Source organism: Myotis daubentonii, chromosome 3 (assembly GCF_963259705.1).
Source record: "Myotis daubentonii chromosome 3, mMyoDau2.1, whole genome shotgun sequence".
Classification (NCBI taxonomy): Eukaryota; Metazoa; Chordata; class Mammalia; order Chiroptera; family Vespertilionidae; genus Myotis; species Myotis daubentonii.
Window position 1 is genome coordinate 5,051,790 of NC_081842.1, and position 18,406 is coordinate 5,070,195.

The 18,406-nt window shown below is 55.4% G+C and overlaps 1 protein-coding gene across 4 annotated transcripts; it reads left to right on the forward strand.

The window, feature by feature from the left end:
• The first annotated feature begins 39 nt into the window (after positions 1 to 39).
• Positions 40 to 17,901, forward strand: ETS2 (ETS proto-oncogene 2, transcription factor). Of its 4 annotated transcripts, none has more exons than XM_059686469.1 (10): positions 40 to 173; positions 4,306 to 4,377; positions 6,888 to 6,999; positions 8,095 to 8,214; positions 8,524 to 8,724; positions 10,455 to 10,538; positions 11,494 to 11,706; positions 12,620 to 12,880; positions 14,780 to 14,898; positions 15,759 to 17,901. In XM_059686469.1, exons 2-10 carry the CDS (start codon positions 4,306 to 4,308, stop codon positions 15,972 to 15,974), a joined length of 1,398 nt encoding a protein of 465 aa, XP_059542452.1. In that variant the 5' UTR covers positions 40 to 173; the 3' UTR covers positions 15,975 to 17,901. The 4 variants fall into 4 exon arrangements, with proteins under 4 accessions (XP_059542452.1, XP_059542454.1, XP_059542455.1 ...); XM_059686471.1 differs by lacking the exon at positions 40 to 173 and adding an exon at positions 1,732 to 1,939; XM_059686472.1 differs by lacking the exons at positions 40 to 173; positions 4,306 to 4,377; positions 6,888 to 6,999; positions 8,095 to 8,214; positions 8,524 to 8,724 and adding an exon at positions 9,810 to 9,848.
• Positions 17,902 to 18,406: the final 505 nt, after the last annotated feature.

Genomic DNA, 18,406 nt, shown 5'->3' on the forward strand with positions numbered 1-18,406 from the left:
CCCGGAGCCGCCCGCTCGCCCGCTCGCCCGCTCGCCCGCCTTCGCCCGGCCTCCCGGAGCGCCCCCCGTCCCCCCGCGCCCCGGCCGCGATCTTCCCCGCCGCGCGCTCGCCGAGGAGCCCGGGCCTCGAGGAGCTGCCGCCGACCGCGCGCCGGCCCTGCCCAAGCGGCGCCGTAAGAGCGGGGTCCGGGCGGGCGGGCGCGGGTTGGGGGGTACGTGCAGAGCGCCCTCCGGCTCCGGCTCCTCTCCCGGGGGATTCGGACTCCGGGCCCGGGAGCCGGCAGCGACGGGTCGGGACGCCGGGGTCCAGGCGGGGTGGCGGCGACTCCTAGGACCGGGCGCCGCGCGTCTGGGTTCCGTGCCTCTCCGGGCTCGTGTTGCGGGGCCGGGTGGTCGGGGGGGCTTTGGGGGCGGCCGAGACGCGGGGCCCGGGACAGGGCGCGAGGTGGGCCCGATCGTGACTCGCGGAGCTGGTGCGAACTTGGGCCGCGGCCCCGGGGTGGCCGAGCCGGCTGGGGCGGGAGTGCGCGCCGGCTTGTCTCGCTTGCTTTTGTTTTTAAAGGGAACCGGGGGCCTATGGGGGGGGGGGTCCTTCCAGGGGACGCCCGGCCGATCTGATTCCGCGAAGGGGCTGGAGGGACTCGGGAGAGGGGACCCGAGGGCCCCGGCGCGCCCGGGTTTGCGGGGGACTTACTGGAGGCTGCGGCTCCCGGGAAACGCAGAGCCGGGGTCACCTGCTCGGTCCCGTCCGGGGCCCGGCCCGGGCGGCTGGCGAGGGAGGCGCGGGGAAGCAGAGCCGGGGCGGCCCGCGCGTCCGGCCTGGAGGGCAAGACCCCCTGAGGGCGCCCGGGCGTAGATGGGGCCCCTCGGCCCTGCGAGGCGAGCGCCGAGAGCTGTGGGAAGTGGGGACATGGGTGCGCAGGGCTGTCTTTATTTTCTCGCTGTTGAAGTCTTTTTTATGCAGGTATCAGCCAGCGCTTGTGCATTTGAGGGTTGTTTTGTGTGGTTGTTTTTTAAGCATAAGGCACTTTTTATATTGGCCTGTATTCAGTTTCAGGGTAGCCTCAAGTAGTGGACGCGCTCCTTATTAGAAAGTGAAGCAGTGAGCAGTCCCTTGGAGATAAGGGTAATTTATTGTCATTCACCACTAAGAGATTATATGTGTTCCGGACAATGGCAGCGCCTGTGCGCCATCTGCCTGCCCACACCGCCACCCGTCAGGCAGATAAATCTCCAAGTTAAGGTTTATTAAAATTCTGAGTAATGTCACAGTACAGTAAATGCTAGCACCGTGGGTCCTGCAGGGAATAGCAAACACTCATCGTTGGGATTAGTCATTCCTCTCGCAAAAGGGATAACTTTCAAAGGAGAAAGCCCACCAACCTTCAAAAAGTACATTGCGGGGGGGGGGGGGGGGGGCTCCTTTCTTTTTCTTTACAAATTTGCCCGAATACAAACCTGTGGTCTAATCTCACATAAGTGATCGCTTGTTCCAAGAAGGGTACGGTTGTCAGGCAAGTTCTGCTTGTTTTAAAAATTTAACCATCCTCAGCACTTACATTTCTGCCTCTTTTTCCCCTTTTCTCCCTCCCTCCCTCCCTCCCTCCCTCCCTTCCTCCTCCTCCTCCTCCTTCTTCTTCTTCTTCTTCTTCTTCTTTCTCTCTCTCTCTCTCTCCCTCTCTCTCTCTCTCTCTCTCTCTCTCTCTCTCTCTCTCCCCCCCCCCCCAGCAGCGATCCAAAGGGCAACACCAAAGGGACCCACACTTGAAATTGATTTATATGGAAAGGACTGGTGGCCTGTCTGCCACCTTAAGGAGCCATGTTGAGTAAAAGAAGTGAACTTAAATTTGATTAGTTCTGTGTCTGCCCGAATCCACTTTGATTCTGCATGGTTCTTACAAAACAAATTAAAAGCCGGACAACAAAAGAATTCTGTTCTGTAAGGAGTAATTACAGCTCTTCATGTGGGCGGGGTAGACTGCCTTTTCCCCCAAGTATTTGTACACAAAAACCCCCGCCCGGCTTTCCATCGCCCCTTCCGCATCCATTCTCTGTCCGTCTCAGTGAAGGTGGGAACTTACTCTCCCATTTTCCAAGTCACCAAGCCTCTGGGAACCGGCCGTGGAAAAGGAGTCGGCCTGGGTGGGTCATCGGCAGTTTGGTCTTCTGCTTGAGGCTTGTGTCTGTATCAACAGGTTAACATTCAGATCAGTGACAGAAAGCTCTGAATTAAGGAGCCTTTCACCTTAAAGAGTAGCACGCAGGGGCCGGGTCTCACAACGTCTGTGCGCTGTCCGGCCTGTAGGACCGGGTGGGTTACCCTGGCACATGGAGGCGCCCGGACTGAGGGCTGCTCTCCGCTGCCATGGGGTCCGCACTGCGCCCCTGAGGAGCCCCCACCGGAGCTGTGTGATCCTGGGCCAGCTCCCGGAGGTCTCTGGGCCGCCCTGTGTCACAGCCACCCTCAGCGTCGGCAGGCCCAGCCCTGAGCGAGGAGGAGCCTTGTCAGTGCAGCCACCGTCGCATGAATATTGATTCCTGAGTGCATGTGGGTAACACGGCTCACCAAGTGGAGGTTGAGCAAATGTGGCCGCGTTTGATCCAGGACAGCCCCTCCCCACCCCGGCCCTCCCCCCACAGCACTATTATTATTCCCAGTGCTCCAGGCTCCTCTGGCCCCCCAGGATAATTACTGCCCCCCCCCATAATTACCGGCACTTGGAAGGTTTAACAGCCCTGGGCAGTGCCTCTGGCCTCCCCTGAAGCAGACACTCACCTCCCACGCTGCCTTTCCAGCCAGGAGAGGGGTGTGTGTGTGTGTGTGTGTGTTTTGAGTCGTTGGGAGGTCTGGTTTAGCTATAACATTGGTCATAAAGAAAAAACAAGAAAGCACAAAAAAACCAATTAGGGGGAAATATATTATTTGCCACCTCCAGTAAGTGCTATCAGTTGCGCAATATTTTAAGCAATATTTTAATTGCTCGAAGGTCTTAGTTGTAACAGGCGGGAACACCCGTGGAGATGGGGCGGGGCGGGAGGGTGCAATTAGCCAACCCCTAAAGCTGCCTGGTAAGCCTTCAGTTCCGCGGCCAGAAAGCCAGTAGGGTAAAGGTTACGATCAGCTATGCTAACCCAGCTTATTTGAAAATGAATTTTCATTTTCATTTCTCTGGGTTTTTTTCTCTAGCATCCTGGTGGCATTATCTATGTACCCTTCTCACTTACTAATATATAACCAACCAATTACATTTTAGGGCCCCAAATAAATTCTCGGCCTATCTCAGCAAGGTTCGGTTGCAAGTCACATATGTAGCTATAAATGCGGTCATAGTCACGTTAAATATATAAAATAGGTGAAGTTAATTTCAGGAGATTTCCATTCGCCGAGTATATGCAAGCTGTTACATACACATGCAGTAAACCTAACATTATTACTGAGAGGGTTCACTTTTTCCTGTGAGAGCTTTGAAACCTGCATGTATATTTTACATGCAGAGCGCATCTCAGGCCGGATCAGCCATGTGCCAGGCGCCCGGCCGCCACACGTGGCCGGTGGCCACCACCCCGGGCAGTGCAGGTCTAGCATAAGCCCAGATGCTATCAGGGCAAGTAAGGCAGGTCTGCGCTTAGAATCTCCTCTGAGGGAGGGCACAGCTGGGCGACTCACAGAGCTAACGTGTTTGGAGCCGTGTATTTAACACGGGAGGACCTGGGACCCGGAGGATCTGGGGAGGAGGAGGGACCCTGAGAGAGGGTTTGGTCTGAAGCCACGGGTCTCCCTTTGATCTTCCTGGGCCAGAAATTCCTCCAATAAGAGGAAGGGGCCTTCTGGCCCCACCCAGCATGCTTTCCTGGAGCTGCCTGGGGGGTCACCCCTGAGGATCCCCAACCCTGAGGATCCCCCTCTTGCAGACAGGAGGTAGCCCTGGTCCCCTAGCATCCCTCTGGGTCCCCCTCCACCCCCCCCCCCCAACAGCAGCCCCTCCCGTGGAGGGACACAGGCTGCCTTGGGAGGCTCTGAGCAGCCAGCCGGAAAGTGCCTTTATCGGTGTGCCTCATCTCTAAGTGGAATTCAGTGGGAATCAGCATTATTATTGAGCGACATAAATGGCATAGCCTTTGTGAGAAGGGCCTTTTAAATAAGAATCCTTGGCATTCGGTTCTGAATGATTTTACTGAATGATTTTCCGTTGTAGGATTGGACTGACTCGGGGAGCGGGGAGGGGGTCTGCAGCCAGTGAAGACTCCTTAAAAAAGAGCGCTTGCCTCTGACTATTCTCCTCTTCCTCTTTTTTTTTTTTAAAGATGAATGATTTTGGAATCAAGAACATGGACCAGGTGGCCCCTGTGTCTAACAGTTACAGAGGGACACTCAAGGTGAGTGAGCAAGTCTTACTAAAAGTTGGGTTTTTGCTTTTTTACTTTGGAAAGCTCAATCTCTAGGAGAAAAGAAAAAAATCAATGATGGGTGGGGCCCAGAAGACCCGTTCTAAGCCCCAGCTTTTCACTTACTGGCTGTGTGACTCTGGACCGTTTGCTGGATCTCTCTGGGCCTCAGTTTTCTAACCTGTAAAATGGGCATCCTGATGCTTGCTCTACTTGTCCTCCAAGAGTGGAACTCGTTTGTTTTGTGGAAGGTGAGGCCCTGGTAGTTTGTTTCTGAGACTCTGAGCCGGTGGATAAGCCTGTGGTTCTCCGTGGAACGGAGCTGGAGCTGGTTTCCCGGGACAAGGGGAAGGCTGCTTCCGACGTGGAGGGACTGCTGCTTCCTTGAGGCCGCCGAGCCCACGGGACAGCCTGTATCTGTGAACCAAGAAACAGATTAAGGATGAACGCCGCCTCTGCTGTCCAGCAAGCACATTTCCTGGGCTTCTGTCTTAATTCCTCTTGGGAACGTTCTGTGGCAGCACAGCGGGTAATTCCCTGCCGGCTTCTCCATCCGTGAGAGCGTGGCCTGACTGTTGTTGGTTTTGTGAGTAAACACGTCTCGGGAGCAGTGGTTTTCGATCGGCCTCCTCTGAGCTCAGGGTTTTGTACAACTGCGTGTCTCTGGCAGGTCCCGTGTTGCTCTGTAGGTCGCTGGGAGGTTGTTTGTCTGTGGAACCCAAAGAGCCAACACTGGGCTCGGGCCTCTTTTGAGAATTACGGCGGCCATCCCTCCACTTCAGGCGGATGCGCCTTGCCGGTGTGGTCAGACGTTTTCAGAGTGTGCGGACGTGGACAAGCTGTGATGGCACCAAGCTGCCAGGCACAGCCCCAGAAAAGAAACTGCCCTGTAAATTCAAAGACTTTGATGGTGTCCCTGCGACTCCTGGGTTTGGAGAAGCAGTCACCGGAGTTGATGGGTTGAAAGAGGCAGCGTGAACTTACGTTGTCTTTGAACTTCCTCGTTTTTTAAAAAAAGAACTTGCTGTCAGTGAAGCGAAGGCATTTCTTAGTCACCTGGGCAGAGCTCGTGGGGGGTTTAAAAGTCGATTGGCTATTTTACGCAGTTAGTCCCAAATGATAGTTTGTTCATCTACTAGGTCCATGGTCGGCAAACCGTGGCTCTTTGGCCCCTTCAGTGTGGCTCTTCCACAACATACCACGTGTGGGTGCGCACATACGGTGCGATTGAAACTTCATGGCCCACGCGCAGAAGTCGGTATTTTGTGGAACAGCCAGTATTTTGTGGAAGAGCCACACTCAAGGGGCCAAAGAGCCGCATGTGGCTCGCGAGCCGCAGTCTGCCGACCACTGGACTAGATGATGGGTTGTGCCGTCGATGTCTTGGGACATCTGTTGGACTTCACAGCCTTGGGTTTTGTGGGGACTGGGCTCCACTGAGTGTCTGGGGCCAGCTCCAACCTCTGCCCGCCCACTGGGGTAATGTGTCACCCACTGTTCTGCATTTCTAAAACGAAAGCACACGAACTGATTTTATTTGTAAATGTGTTACACATTTTCTTACTGATGACTCAACACGTGTCATCACATGACACGCAACATGGGAGTTCCAGCCCCTGTTGGAAAAGTAGACTCTTTCTTCACATTTTTTCCTTGGCTGGTTGGGCAGTGATGAATCAAGGCCTTATCTGTTACTTATCAACGAGTCTTAATAGGAAAGGCTGTTTCTTGGATACATCTGAGATGAGAGGATCAGAAATGGACAGTGTGCAGTTTTCTCGGTGCCTCTCTCCTCTCCTTCCCCCTCCACTGTAGCGAGTTTAACTTTAAACCCCAGTCCTTTGGAATCTTTCCCCGGCGAGGAGTGTGGGGCAGGGAAGTTCTTTTTAACGCGCGTTACTTTGAGAACAGTGGACCTGCAGGAACTTTCGCGCGTTTCACTCCTTTCTGCGCCGTTGGGATTGTTGAGGAAAAAAGCACCTCATGTCAGTGACAGTGTTTCATTGTAAACGTTTCAAAGTAAGTGCTTCTGCGGATCTTCATTGTTTGGTTTTCAGTGTTCAGTCCATCGTTTGCCTTTGGTTTTCACTGCGGGCCTTGCCAGGCTCGTTTCCCTGAGACACGGGGCCTGATGGCATTTCTCTCCGATGATGTCAGAAAAGGCAGGTGCTGGAGCCGGTGGGCTCTGAGGCCCCGCCCCGCACTGTTCTTCTGGGATCCTAGCGTTTCTGGGTGTCTTGTCTTCATTTATGAATTTCAGTGGCTTAGGCCCCTAGAAATAAACTCCCGGTCATTCTGCCTCTGTGTGAGGGGGATTAAATGACCTTGTGGTCACCTGGGCCATCTGAGACGTCTGGGTACGGCGGGTCCACTCCAGGTGTGGCTTCACAATGGCCGGTTTAATCCGGGTGTGGGGTCTGATGACCCACGGACCGCGTTGAAAACAGGTAACTCAGTAAGTAAGTATTATATTTCCCGTTTTCTTCCTGTCCCTTCTGCAGCGCCAGCCGGCCTTCGACACCTTCGACGGGTCCCTGTTTGCCATTTTCCCCTCCCTCAATGAAAAGCAAGCGCTCCAAGAAGTGCCCACCGGCTTGGATTCCATCTCTCACGGTAACCTGCTGCCCAGACCGGCCGTCGTGCGCGATTACCCAGAGTAACGCGGGGAAGGGAGAGGACAGCGGATGAGCCATGAGTGTCCGTGTCTTTAGTGTCTGGCGTGAAAAGTCGGATGGAGGCTCTGGACCTGGGGCAGGGCCATTTTCCCTTTTGCTGAGTGTGAGGATTCTGGTGTCTTCCCTGCCAGACGCACCCCGGGGAGAGCAAATGTCCTGCCCTTGGCACACTGCAGGGGGCCCCCAGGGTTTCCACCAGGGGGGTGTCACCCCCGCGGCTTCCCGGGGCCACTCCAAAGCAGACCAGGCCACAGTTAAATGCAGCTCAGCTTTCCTCTGGGTTCACAGTTAGACCCTCCCCTGGGGGTTGGGGCCACAGGTGGCTCTTGCTGGTCTCCCCGTCTGCACTGACTTCTGTGCTCCTTCGTGTCACTGATTCTCTCTGGAGGACTGACCGGCATGTCAGCCGGTGCCTCTGCCGTGACTGGGATAGTTATTAGTTGGAGACATTCCAGGCGTGACGTTGTCACATGAAGTAGGTGCTAGAAAATACAGCCCAGAAAATTAATTAAAGCAGGTGCGCTTGCGTCAGCATGCCGTCACGTGACAGTCATTTATCATTCTTGGAATTGCTGAGGGGATCCAGAGAAGGCTGTTTCTTAATAAAAGTGCAAAGTGTGCCAGCATCACGGGGCGCAGGGCCTCTGCCTGTGGCTGGGTTTTAATGGAATCGACTTCCAAATTATGTATTTACAAGCCCTTGAGCCTTTGGCCCCAAGATCATGCACTTTTCTTTGATTGTCTGAAAATAGTCAGGTAGACATTTCATCTAGACATAAGCTGCTGTATGAAGCATTGGGTCATAAGATAACACTTGAGTGGTTTTATTTTAATAAGTCAAGTTATGGGATGTATATTTTTTAATGTCAGTCAAAAAAAAGTTTGGGGGTCCTATGTATACTCTTTTAAGGAAATGATGTCAAAATGGTTTGAGATCAAAATGGTTCTTTTCTAAAAACTACGATTCCTCCCCTAAATTCTCCTCCGCGGCCGCCAGCTTGAAATGCTAACGTCCGCCCGGGTTTCTCCCTAGACTCAGCCAGCTGTGAGCTGCCCCTGCTGACGCCCTGCAGCAAGGCCGTGATGAGTCAGGCCTTGAAAGCTACCTTCAGCGGCTTCACGAAGGAGCAGCGCCGGCTGGGCATCCCCAAGAGTAAGTGCCTCTGCCGAGCTGCCGTCGGGGTCTGCGCCGTGCGGGCGGGCGAGCCGGGTTGTATTTTAAGCTCGTGTGTGAGGCGGCTCCCAAAGACTGGCAGAGATGTGGGGAGGCCACGCCGGTTTTTACTTCAACCCCGTCAGCGGGACACCGTTGTCCGCGTCTTAGAGTTCACCCGGGGGTCTCGCTCACGTCGCTGGTCTTGGGTGCCCGCATGGACGTGGTGGGAAAGTCAGGAGCCATTTCTCTGGTCTCACCGCCTCCTTCCACTCCCCCCTCTGAGTTCCGCCTTCCTCCCCGTTTTAGACCCCTGGCTGTGGACGGAGCAGCAGGTGTGCCAGTGGCTGCTCTGGGCCACCAACGAGTTCAGCCTGGTGAACGTGAACCTGCAGAGGTTCGGCATGAACGGCCAGGTGTTGTGCAACCTGGGCAAGGAGCGTTTCCTGGAGCTGGCGCCCGACTTCGTGGGCGACATTCTCTGGGAGCATCTGGAGCAGATGATCAAAGGTACCAGCGTGGGAGGGGAGAGCGTGCAGCCGAGGTCAGAGTTTCTAATGGGGTCAGTGGCCTGAGAATGCCACTGGAGTGAGTCACACGTGCAGTGACTACAGATCTGAATCCACATAAGTGTGTGTATGTGTGTGGCATGGAGCAGAGCCCCAAGGCCATAGCCTTAGTCACTGACCTGTTCGCGGGCGCTAGGCGGCATTGGTGAGGGAGGACGTGTTGTCGCAGACGTAGAGGCCACAGACATTCCCCCCTGTGGGGTGGCTCCCCTTACAGAACCGAAGCAAATAGCTCAGCCCCCACGACCGGGACCTTTGCTCAGACAAGCCCCGTGGATGTTACCGGGAATTCCCCCCAAGTCCAAATGGATTCCAACAAAGAAATTTTTTGGTTTTATTATTTTCAAACAAACGTGGAAGTGATGATCTATATCTCCACGCTGATTTGTTCTACAAAAACTGGCCATTCAGCCAAGAACTGTCATCCAGTAGAGAGAAAGTCCTGATTCAGACCTTGCGACCAGTGTTAAAAGTACCTTGAGTTAAAAAAGAAAGACATCGTAGCAAGGCCCCCTTCGGTGAAAACTTGAAGAAAACCAGCCCCTTTGTAGAGTTCGGGGAACTGGTCCCGGTTTAAATGAACGCCGTCAGATACGCGGCACCTCACGGAGACCGTGGGAGTCCGCTGCCAGCCCTTGTTGGTGTGGCCCCAGAGGCCAGGGAGCCTGGCCTGACATCCCCCTGACCTTGGACAAGACAGGCCTGGCAAGATTCTGGGGAGGGTCTGTAGGTTGGCAAGTTGGGCCTGTCTTGCCACTACTTGGTGTGAGGCTGTGGGTCTGGGTTTATGGGGGTGTGGGTGTGTGTGTGGTTACGTGTGTTTGCAGGGAGTAGGCATACAGAACCGCAAACCTTTTCCCTTTCAAAGTTCACGGGCACATGTGTCCCCGCGTGGCCCTCTGTGTAGCTGCTCACCGCACCCTGGGGAGCTTCCAGGGTCTCAGCCAACGGCCACTGCCTCTCGGAGGCAGGGACGGAGCCTGCCCTCCTCGCCTGCCCCATCCCCAGCCTCGGGTGCTGGGGGCACCTCACCGATATCGCCCTGCTCATTGACACGCCATCCAGGTCTTTCAATCTGTGCGGTGGGAAATTTAACTTTGCCCAGATGGCATTCGTGTTGGGACACTCACTCTACTTATTAAAAGTGAGTCGGCACCTGGAGTTTGTAAAAGGCGTCATGGCTTGGGACACCGTCAGGTTAAATGTGAGCCACTAAATGCGTTGACTTATCCTGAAATGACCCAATAGCCGTAATTTAGAAAGTCGTTTTTTTTTTCTTGTGCTGTTTTATGTGTGTTTTTGTGTGTGTTTTTTTAATCTTCACCTGAGGATATTTTTTCCATTCATTTTTTTAAAGAGAATGGAAGGGAGGGAGGGAATCAGGGGGGGGGGAGAGAGAGAGCGAGAGAGAGAGAGAGAGAGAGAGAGAGAGAGAGAGAGAGAGAAACGTTGATGTGTGAGAGACACATTGATTGGTTGCCTCCCAAGTATGCCCCGACCGGGGCTGAAGATTGAATCTACCACCCACGCGTGTGCCCTTGAGCGGGAATTGAACCCACAACCCTTCTGTGCCCTGGCTGGTGCTCTAATCACTGAACAGCAGCGGCCAGGCTGCTTGTGTCATTTTAACCTTCATTTGCAAACTTATCTCTCCTGTGTCTGTTCTTCCAGAGAACCAAGAAAAGGTAGAAGATCAGTATGAAGAAAATTCTCACCTCAACTCAGTTCCCCATTGGATCAACAGCAATTCATTAGGTCAGTCTGGATTCTGCCCTTCAGGTCCTGAAGTCCTCCTGTTAGTTCATGGACGGTCCGAACTATCTAGACCTGCGCTGGCCCATTTGGTGGCCACGTGGCTCCCGAGCTGCTGGGCGCTCGCAGTGGGGCTGGCCCACACGGAGATGTGTGATAGGAGTGTAGCGCCCACCAGATGTGTGAGCCTTAGTAAGAAACAGAACGTAAAATACCTCCTCCTACTTTTAAAGCTATCGATCACCCGTTGAACTGATCATTGATATCCTTAGGCTCAAGTATAATTTTTAAAGTTCTCATGTTTCCTTCGGTTTTTTTGTGTTTTGTTTTTTCCTTGTTTAACGTGGCTACCAGAAAACGTATCATTGCCTGGTGGCCACCTGGTTCAGGCCACGCACAGAGCGGGGGGCAGGATGCAGGGGGAAGGTTGCGGGGGTCCCATCTAGTACAAGAGAGGAGAGGTGGCTGGGCCGGCACAGGGAGTGTGTGGGAAGCGATACCAAATTTGCTCGGAACTTGGGAGCTGAAAGAGGAGGCGGGGAATTCCGGTTCTCCCTCTGGTCGTTGACACGGTGAGTGTAGGTGACAGCCGAGGACAGACAGGGCTGGAGACGCCCCTTAGGAGTCACATAGCGGGGGCGTGTCACTTAGTCTGAGCCTTAGGGTCCTTGGAAGTTGAAAGCCAGTGACCCTTGTCGTCCTGCGGGTCGCGGAAAGCACTTGTTGGATGAGAGCCACCGAAACATTAACGCTGAGGCTGGCGCCCAGGGCCCAGAGGCGGCGGGTGTTTCGGAAAAGGGCCAGGAAGCCTGCCCATCAAAGCCCAGGTCCACGGAGGGATTGCAGAGGCCGGGCCTGCAGAACTGCTCGTGTGCGGTTGGCTGGAGGGGTGGAGGGTCTCTGATGATCACAGACTGTCTGTCGCCTCATAGCTCCGCCGTCGATGGTTCTGTTGCAGGCTTCGGCATGGAGCAGGCGCCGTACGGAATGCAGACGCAGAGCTACCCCAAAGGCAGTCTTCTGGACAGCATGTGCCCGCCCGGCGCCCTCAGCTCCGAGCAGGAGTTTCCGATGTTCCCCAAGGCCCAGCTCAGCGCGGTCGGCATGGGCTACTGCTCTGTTAGGCAGGATTTCGCCGGCAGCACCTTGAACCTGATCGCCGGCGGTTCCGGTAAGGAGCTTCCACGCGTCCCTGGGAGCAGCTGTGGTTGGACTGCGGGAGCCAGGGTCAGACGGCCACCCGAGCTGCTGCACCGGTGTCCTGGGCTCCTTAGGCCCTTCTCACAGGCCATTCCCCCCGCAAGCACCCTCCTGGCCTGTTTCGGGCTGTGGTCTGGGCCCGGAGGGTGTCGCACCAACAACACACAGTCCTGCTGTTGGGAGTAGAGTCCTCCACCCAGTGGGCTATTTTGGGAGACAGTGTAGGAACGGAACAGATTTCTTTTTACGGAGGTGTGTACACACCGTGCACAGATCTCAGGCTATCCAACTGGCTGAATTTTTACATGTGCACACCTGTGTAACAGCCATCCAGGGGGAGATAGGTTTCCAGCATCCCAGGAGGCCCTCATACCCTTTCCCAATCATCAGTAGCATCCCCACCCCAAGAGGAAACTATTGATTGTCCTTTCGTCATCATAGTTTTTCCTGTTCTTGACCTTGGTATAAATAGAATCACCCTTTTTCCTTTTTTGGGTTTGTGTGTGTGTGTGTGTGTGTGTGTGTGTGTTTGTCTTTTACTCATCATTGTGCCTGAGATCCATCTGTGTTGTTGGATGCAGCCATCCCTTGTCCTTTTTCACTGCTGTATAGTACTCCACTCTGTGCAGCTACACGTGGTCTATTGATTCTGTTGTTGAAGCAGGCGCAGTTGTGTGGTACCCTTACCAGGAGCCAGCCCTCGGTTTAAGAGCCTCCTGGAGCCTGGCTGGTTATACACCGCAGGGGACACGTTGAAGCGGGGGGAGGGGTGGTTGGCAGCAACGCTGCCAGTGAGTCCCAGACAACCTGCAGTTGCGTATTAGCTGTGGGGCCGGGCATGTCCCTGTCCGGAGGAGTCAGTGTGTGCCTGCTTCTCTCTCCAGGGAAGCCCGGGGAGCGCGACTCCCCCGAGCAGGGCGGGGACAGCTTCGAGGGCGCGGACTCCCTGCTGCAGTCCTGGAGCAGCCAGTCGTCGCTGCTGGAGCAGCGGGTGCCCTCCTTCGAGAGCTGCGAGGACGACGGCAGCCAGGCCCTGGGCCTCGGCAAGCCCACCATGTCCTTCAAGGACTACATCCAGGAGAGGAGCGACCCGGCCGAGCAGGGCAAACCGGTCATTCCTGCGGCCGTGCTGGCCGGCTTCACAGGTGAGTGTGCGGCTCTGGGTGTCCGTCCCCTCCCTGTGCCCGCCCGGCTCAGCCGTGTTTGTTTATCAAGGGTGGTTCTGGTCTGGGCACATTGTATCTGCACCCCGCATTTGACCCGGGAGCGGCGGGGTAACCCTGCATCCAGACACCTGGTCGCTGAGCCACATCTTAGCTGTGTCTCTGAGTTCTACAACGGCCAGCTGCTCGGTGGTGTGCATGGGAGGGCACACAGCTCCCTCGGCCTTCCCAGGGGGGAGGAGGAGGAGGAGGAGGAGGAGGAGGAGGAGGAAGAGGAGGAGGAGGAGGAGGGCCAAGGCACTGGGCCATGGAGGCTTCAGCTCTGACTCACCCACTCCAGGAATTTCAAAGAATGTAAACTGGTTCGGGAGGGGCAGCCAACCGGCCTCAAATAACACAGGCCTGTTTACCTTTTCTTGCTCCTAAAACCCCTCTTATTTTTCAGGTTTGGGCAAGAGCTATTCTAGGCAGGGGACAAATATTAAAGCTGTTTTTGGAACTAGATTATTTCCAGCATTTTGGCGAAAATACCGGGATATATTTTTTTTTATTTAATTGCTTCATGTGTCCTTAAATGAGCTTTCCCCCCTGTACTTTGACTATATATATAGAGAACCCCTGGGGATTTAAATAGTACCTACTACGAACCCTGATGGGTTAAAATAAGGCTGTATTGGCATCTGCAGCGTCTTCCTGCCACCTGAAACGGCAGCCACGGACACGTGTGGCAGCGCCTGCCGGGGGAGGGAGAGGCTGCAGTGTTCATCCCTGAGGGTCGGGGCCTGATGAAATAACACCCGGGGGTCAGGTCTGGTGTGCGTGTTTTCCGTTCTAGTGTTGCTTACCTGCTCCGTGGGGTTCGCAGGCGTGTCGTTGGGAGTCGTTAGGCCGGCCCAGCGTGGGCGGGTATTAACCCATTTTACAGATGGGGAAACGCGCTCGGTGACACAGCTCCCTGGGCACACAGGCAGCCAGTCCCGTGGGTGCCAGCAGCCACGCCTTGCTGCCGATGGCCTCTGCGTCTTGGGGAACAGCTCCCGGGTGGGCGTGTGAGCGGGCAGGGCCCCTGGCCTCTGAGCACGTCTTGGTCCTCGTCTGTAGACGGTGCGGCCGAGCCGCTTCTCCACATGGTGGTGGTTGTAAATACTGGCCGAGAAAGGGCCCTGCGCAGAGCGTGGGCGGCGGCTCACGGAGGCGGTGAGGCCGTGGAGGCCACTCCCAGTGCTCGAGTGGCTCTTGAGGAAACTGAGTCTTGGTTTAAGCAATTGGGCCACCGTCACGTGGCCAGAAGCCACAGCACAGGATTCCACAAACACCACGTGGTCCTCTGGTTATCTGCCCCCGTCACCCGCCTGGCCCAGCCCAGCTTGTATAGAAACAAGCACTGAAAGTGGTGATGCCAGGAAGAACAGGGTTTGGAATTTTGATGCCAAGAGTCAGTGGCCCTGAATTTTTTCCCCGAAAGACCCAACCCAGGCACCCGGGGCCAGTGACCTCTTTTCCTGGCGTAGGGTTCCAGCCTCATCCCACGGGCATTCGGGACTGTCCTGGCCACCTGGAGTGGCACCATCACGTTGGCACCCAGGATCCGGCTCATGTTCCGCAGCCTGTCTGTTTCATTGGGACCGCTGGAGTCTTGCTGTGTTTTAAATCTGTAAAAACCCATAGCTGGCTTGGCCAGTGTGGCTCAGGGGTTGAACATCGACCCTTGAACCAAGACGTCCCCGGTTTGGTTCCCGGTCAGGGCACATGCCTGGGTTTTGGCCTCGATCCCCAGTAGGGGGTGTGTAGGAGGCAGCCGGTCCATGTTTCTCTCTCATCAGTGTTTCTGCCTCTTTCCCTCTAAAAATCAATACAAACCTGTGACTGCCCTCTCCCCAGGAAGCGGACCCATCCAGCTGTGGCAGTTTCTCCTGGAATTGCTCTCCGATAAATCCTGCCAGTCGTTCATCAGCTGGACCGGCGACGGATGGGAGTTCAAGCTCGCCGACCCCGATGAGGTATGGCCAGAGCCCGGGGGATCGGTCTTGGGCTCCCAACCCTGCTCTCACCCCTTTGGGTTCACAGACTCAGCTCCCTGGGCACAAGGGTCCGGCTACGCAGGCGAGCTCTCCTGGTAGGCCCGACACGGGAGTGCGTCCGGCTCCGCTGACCGTCTTGCTCTATCATTGCATATAGAGGCGCAAGCAGTAAACTGGGGCTCTCTCCTGGCCGTGTGAAAATGCCTTGGGAAAGCTGCTTGTTCCTGTTGGGGGGAGGGAGCCTCGTACCCCCACATGTGCACACTGGCTGGGCTTCTGTGCCCCCCAGCTGAGCTGGGCAGAGCCGCAGCTGCCGTGTCAGGAGGAGAGAGCCGAGGGCAGGTCCAGCCCCTGCCCGTTGGGGGCAGCATTAGGGAAGCCCTGGGTCTGACTGGTAGCCCTGTCACCTCCCCCCCCCCGCCCCCTGGGAAGCAGAAGGGTTGAGGATCGCTGATGTCACCCAGCTCAGAACCCCACTCAGCCTCTGGTGATGGGAATAAACCAGGGGGCAGGGCGGTGAACACAGCTTGTCCGTTGCCTCAGGAACCCCAGCTCCGAACCCTTGGTTTCTGGGAGGTTGTGCTGAGTGAGAGGCTGCAGGAGCCCTGTGCCCGGCGGCACTGTGGGTGGGGGTGCCACACTCCCCTCCGCCCCTCCCCTCACCCTCGGAGAGCCCGCTGAGGGGCACAGCCCCGGTTGGCGTCCTAAGGCAGATGGGACCTTAGGGGTCCTTTAGCGGCCAAGTTCCCCCAGAGAGCACGCGGCAGCGTCCTGTCGTCATCGGGGCAGTTGCCGATGGGATGGAACTGAGCTCCTCTCCGCCCGTGTCTCCCCCGCAGGTGGCCCGCCGCTGGGGCAAGAGGAAGAACAAGCCCAAGATGAATTACGAGAAGCTGAGCCGGGGCTTGCGCTATTACTACGACAAGAACATCATCCACAAGACGTCGGGCAAGCGCTACGTGTACCGCTTCGTGTGCGACCTGCAGAACCTGCTGGGGTTCACGCCCGAGGAACTGCACGCCATCCTGGGCGTCCAGCCGGACACGGAGGACTGAGGCCGGGGACTGCCAGCGGGGCCACCCTGACCGACTGCCCCGGGCCCTGCCAGGCCGCTCCCACACTCCAGGAACGTTGCCGAGAAGCAGTGGCCTCATTTTACCCGAACCTGCAGCTCTTCGCCCCAAGCGGCGCGGTGGGTCGCTTCCGAAGCCTGCGGACGGGAAACCGCTGTGTAGGCTGCAGCCGCGTGGAATGACTGAGGCGGAGCTCCGAGCGGCCGCGTGAGGCTGTGGACATCTCCGAGGAGCGATCGTGTCCCGGACGGGCACGTTTTTGTATTTTCTTCAGCCATTTGCAACCGGGAATCACGGACGCGAAAGCGGTCTCTCTGTTTCAGAGGGCGGGAGGGGCGAGGAAACGATCGTGCCATTTCAGACGTTGGTTTGTATATAGGATTGTAATCTTATAATTGTTATCAAAATCCTCTAACAGTTCTATTTAACAGAAATTGTATATTGTAATTTAAAATAATTCTATGACTATGTGAAATAAGAATGCAAAGTGTATTCCATTTTTCAAGAGCGCCTACGGCATTTTGCAAACCGTGAACCTGCCCCGGGCAGGCTAAGAGGATTTGTAAAACGTGTTTTATTTGCATTTACTGTGCCTACAGGCGAAAGTCTGAGAGGGGTCATCCCTGTTTTTGTGTGTGTGTTTTTGCTTTGCCTGGGCTGTTAGCTGGCAAGGACTTTGTTCATTTGGGAATTTTTATAAGAAACTTAATGTTATTATCTGGGGGCGCCTCCGGCCTCTGGCTTCTCCTTTTGATTGTAATGTCAACCTTTATAAAGCAGTATTTTTCTTGACGGACGGCATATGTTTCCCATTCCTACGCATGCCTTTAAGCCAGTTGATACACAAAACTTACTTCCTAGTTCATGTGTGTTTCTCCTGCAGCTAACCCTCCTGACCAGCCATTCCACCCACGCCCCACTCCCAAGCCCCACGTGTCTCTGATGAAAATAAGAATACTATTTTTGGAAATATGCAACTCCTTTTCTGAGATCAGGAGGGATTTATGTAGCAGCTATTTTTACTGTAAAAGTATTTCACTGGAAAAAAAAAAAGTAATTTGTAAGAAAGCTTTATTTTTTATCTCGGCTCCATGTAAACATGCTGTACGGAGCTGAGGGTGGGGGGAGGGGAACCTTTGTGAAACCTCGGACCTGAACAGAGCGTGCGGGTCCCATCCGTGTTCACCGTTCACCGGCGAGTCTTGGGCTGTCTGTCTGGATACCACGCCGCTCCTTCCTGCCGGGCGGCAACGGCGACTTCGTTTTGTTCTATTCTTACATTCTGGATGCAGAACGCCCAGGGCCTGAGCAAGGCGGGAGGGAAAGCCTGGGACTGGGTCACGTGGAGAAGACGTTTTGATGGCGATGGCGACTCTTCAGCTGCTTTTAAGGAGCACCTGGGCAGCGCGTCTTCCTGGCCTTCGGACGTGACCCAGCCCGGGGGTCGCAGAGCCGGACAGGCGTCCCCAGAGCGTGAGAGGACACTGGGCCCGTCCTTGTGCTGAGACCGTGCGCTCGGCTAGAAGGAGGCGCTGGGAAGGGCAGAGCCACCTCCAGACCCGCACGAGAACAGGCTCCAGCATCTTCAAACACAGGATGTTTCTCAGGCGGGATCTGTTTATCGCTCGGACGTCTGTTTATAACATCGACAGACACGTGACTGGGGACACGTTGCTGCCAAAGCAAATGTTAGCCATCGGCTCGTCTTCTACGGGGTCGGAACACAGGAAATCAATATGGGACTGTTGTTTTCATCGACCGCATTGGCAGTTTCAGGCAGTCCCACCTCACAGTGGTGGGAACTGAAGTCCCTTAGAAACCTCTGGCCTGGTGACGAACAGAACATAAGTATAAAGATTTTGTAATTTGGCTGTTTTCTTTCTCAAATAAAATATTTTGTTTATATAAACTCCGCGTTAGAGTCGTCCCTCTCTGTCCCCACCCCAGCAGGGAGGGTGGAGGGAGGAGGCGGCGCTCAGACCCTGCTCACTCAGCAGCACCACCCCCTCCCCCCCCCCCCCCCCCCCCCCGGCCTTGAGTCACAGCTCCATTTAAGGGATTTTACACGCGGCCACCACCTACTCAATCCTGACCAAGCTGGACCCAGCTGGGAGCCCTCCCTGCAGACATTCCCAAAGGAGTGTTCCTTAAAGTGAACAGTGCATTTAAGAAGCACCTAGAATAGGAAGATTTGGGTTCCATCTTTGCCAGGGGGTTGGCAGGCACACAGAAGGAATTTGGGGATGTTCAAATTTAAGAACAGTAGGCTTTGAGGTTCAAGGACTTTTGTAACGGAGGTGGGATTGCTGGGGTGCCTTCACCAGACAGGAGGGTGACGGTCCCGGGACACCGCCTCTCCAAGTCCTCGGGGCTCCTTTCCCCGCTCCAGAATGAGTGAGAACGTCACAAAACCT

What these genes read in the sequence shown, in the direction of transcription:
- ETS2 (XM_059686471.1), top strand. Translation starts at nt 1,889, where the DNA reads ATGGTTCTTACAAAACAAATTAAAAGCCGGACAACAAAAGAATTCTGT. An exon ending in CAACAAAAGAATTCTGTTCT is followed by an intron (nt 1,940 to 4,305) that starts GTAAGGAGTAAT and finishes TTTTTTTTAAAG; the next exon opens with ATGAATGATTTTGGAATCAA. An exon ending in AGCTCGCCGACCCCGATGAG is followed by an intron (nt 14,899 to 15,758) that starts GTATGGCCAGAG and finishes TCTCCCCCGCAG; the next exon opens with GTGGCCCGCCGCTGGGGCAA.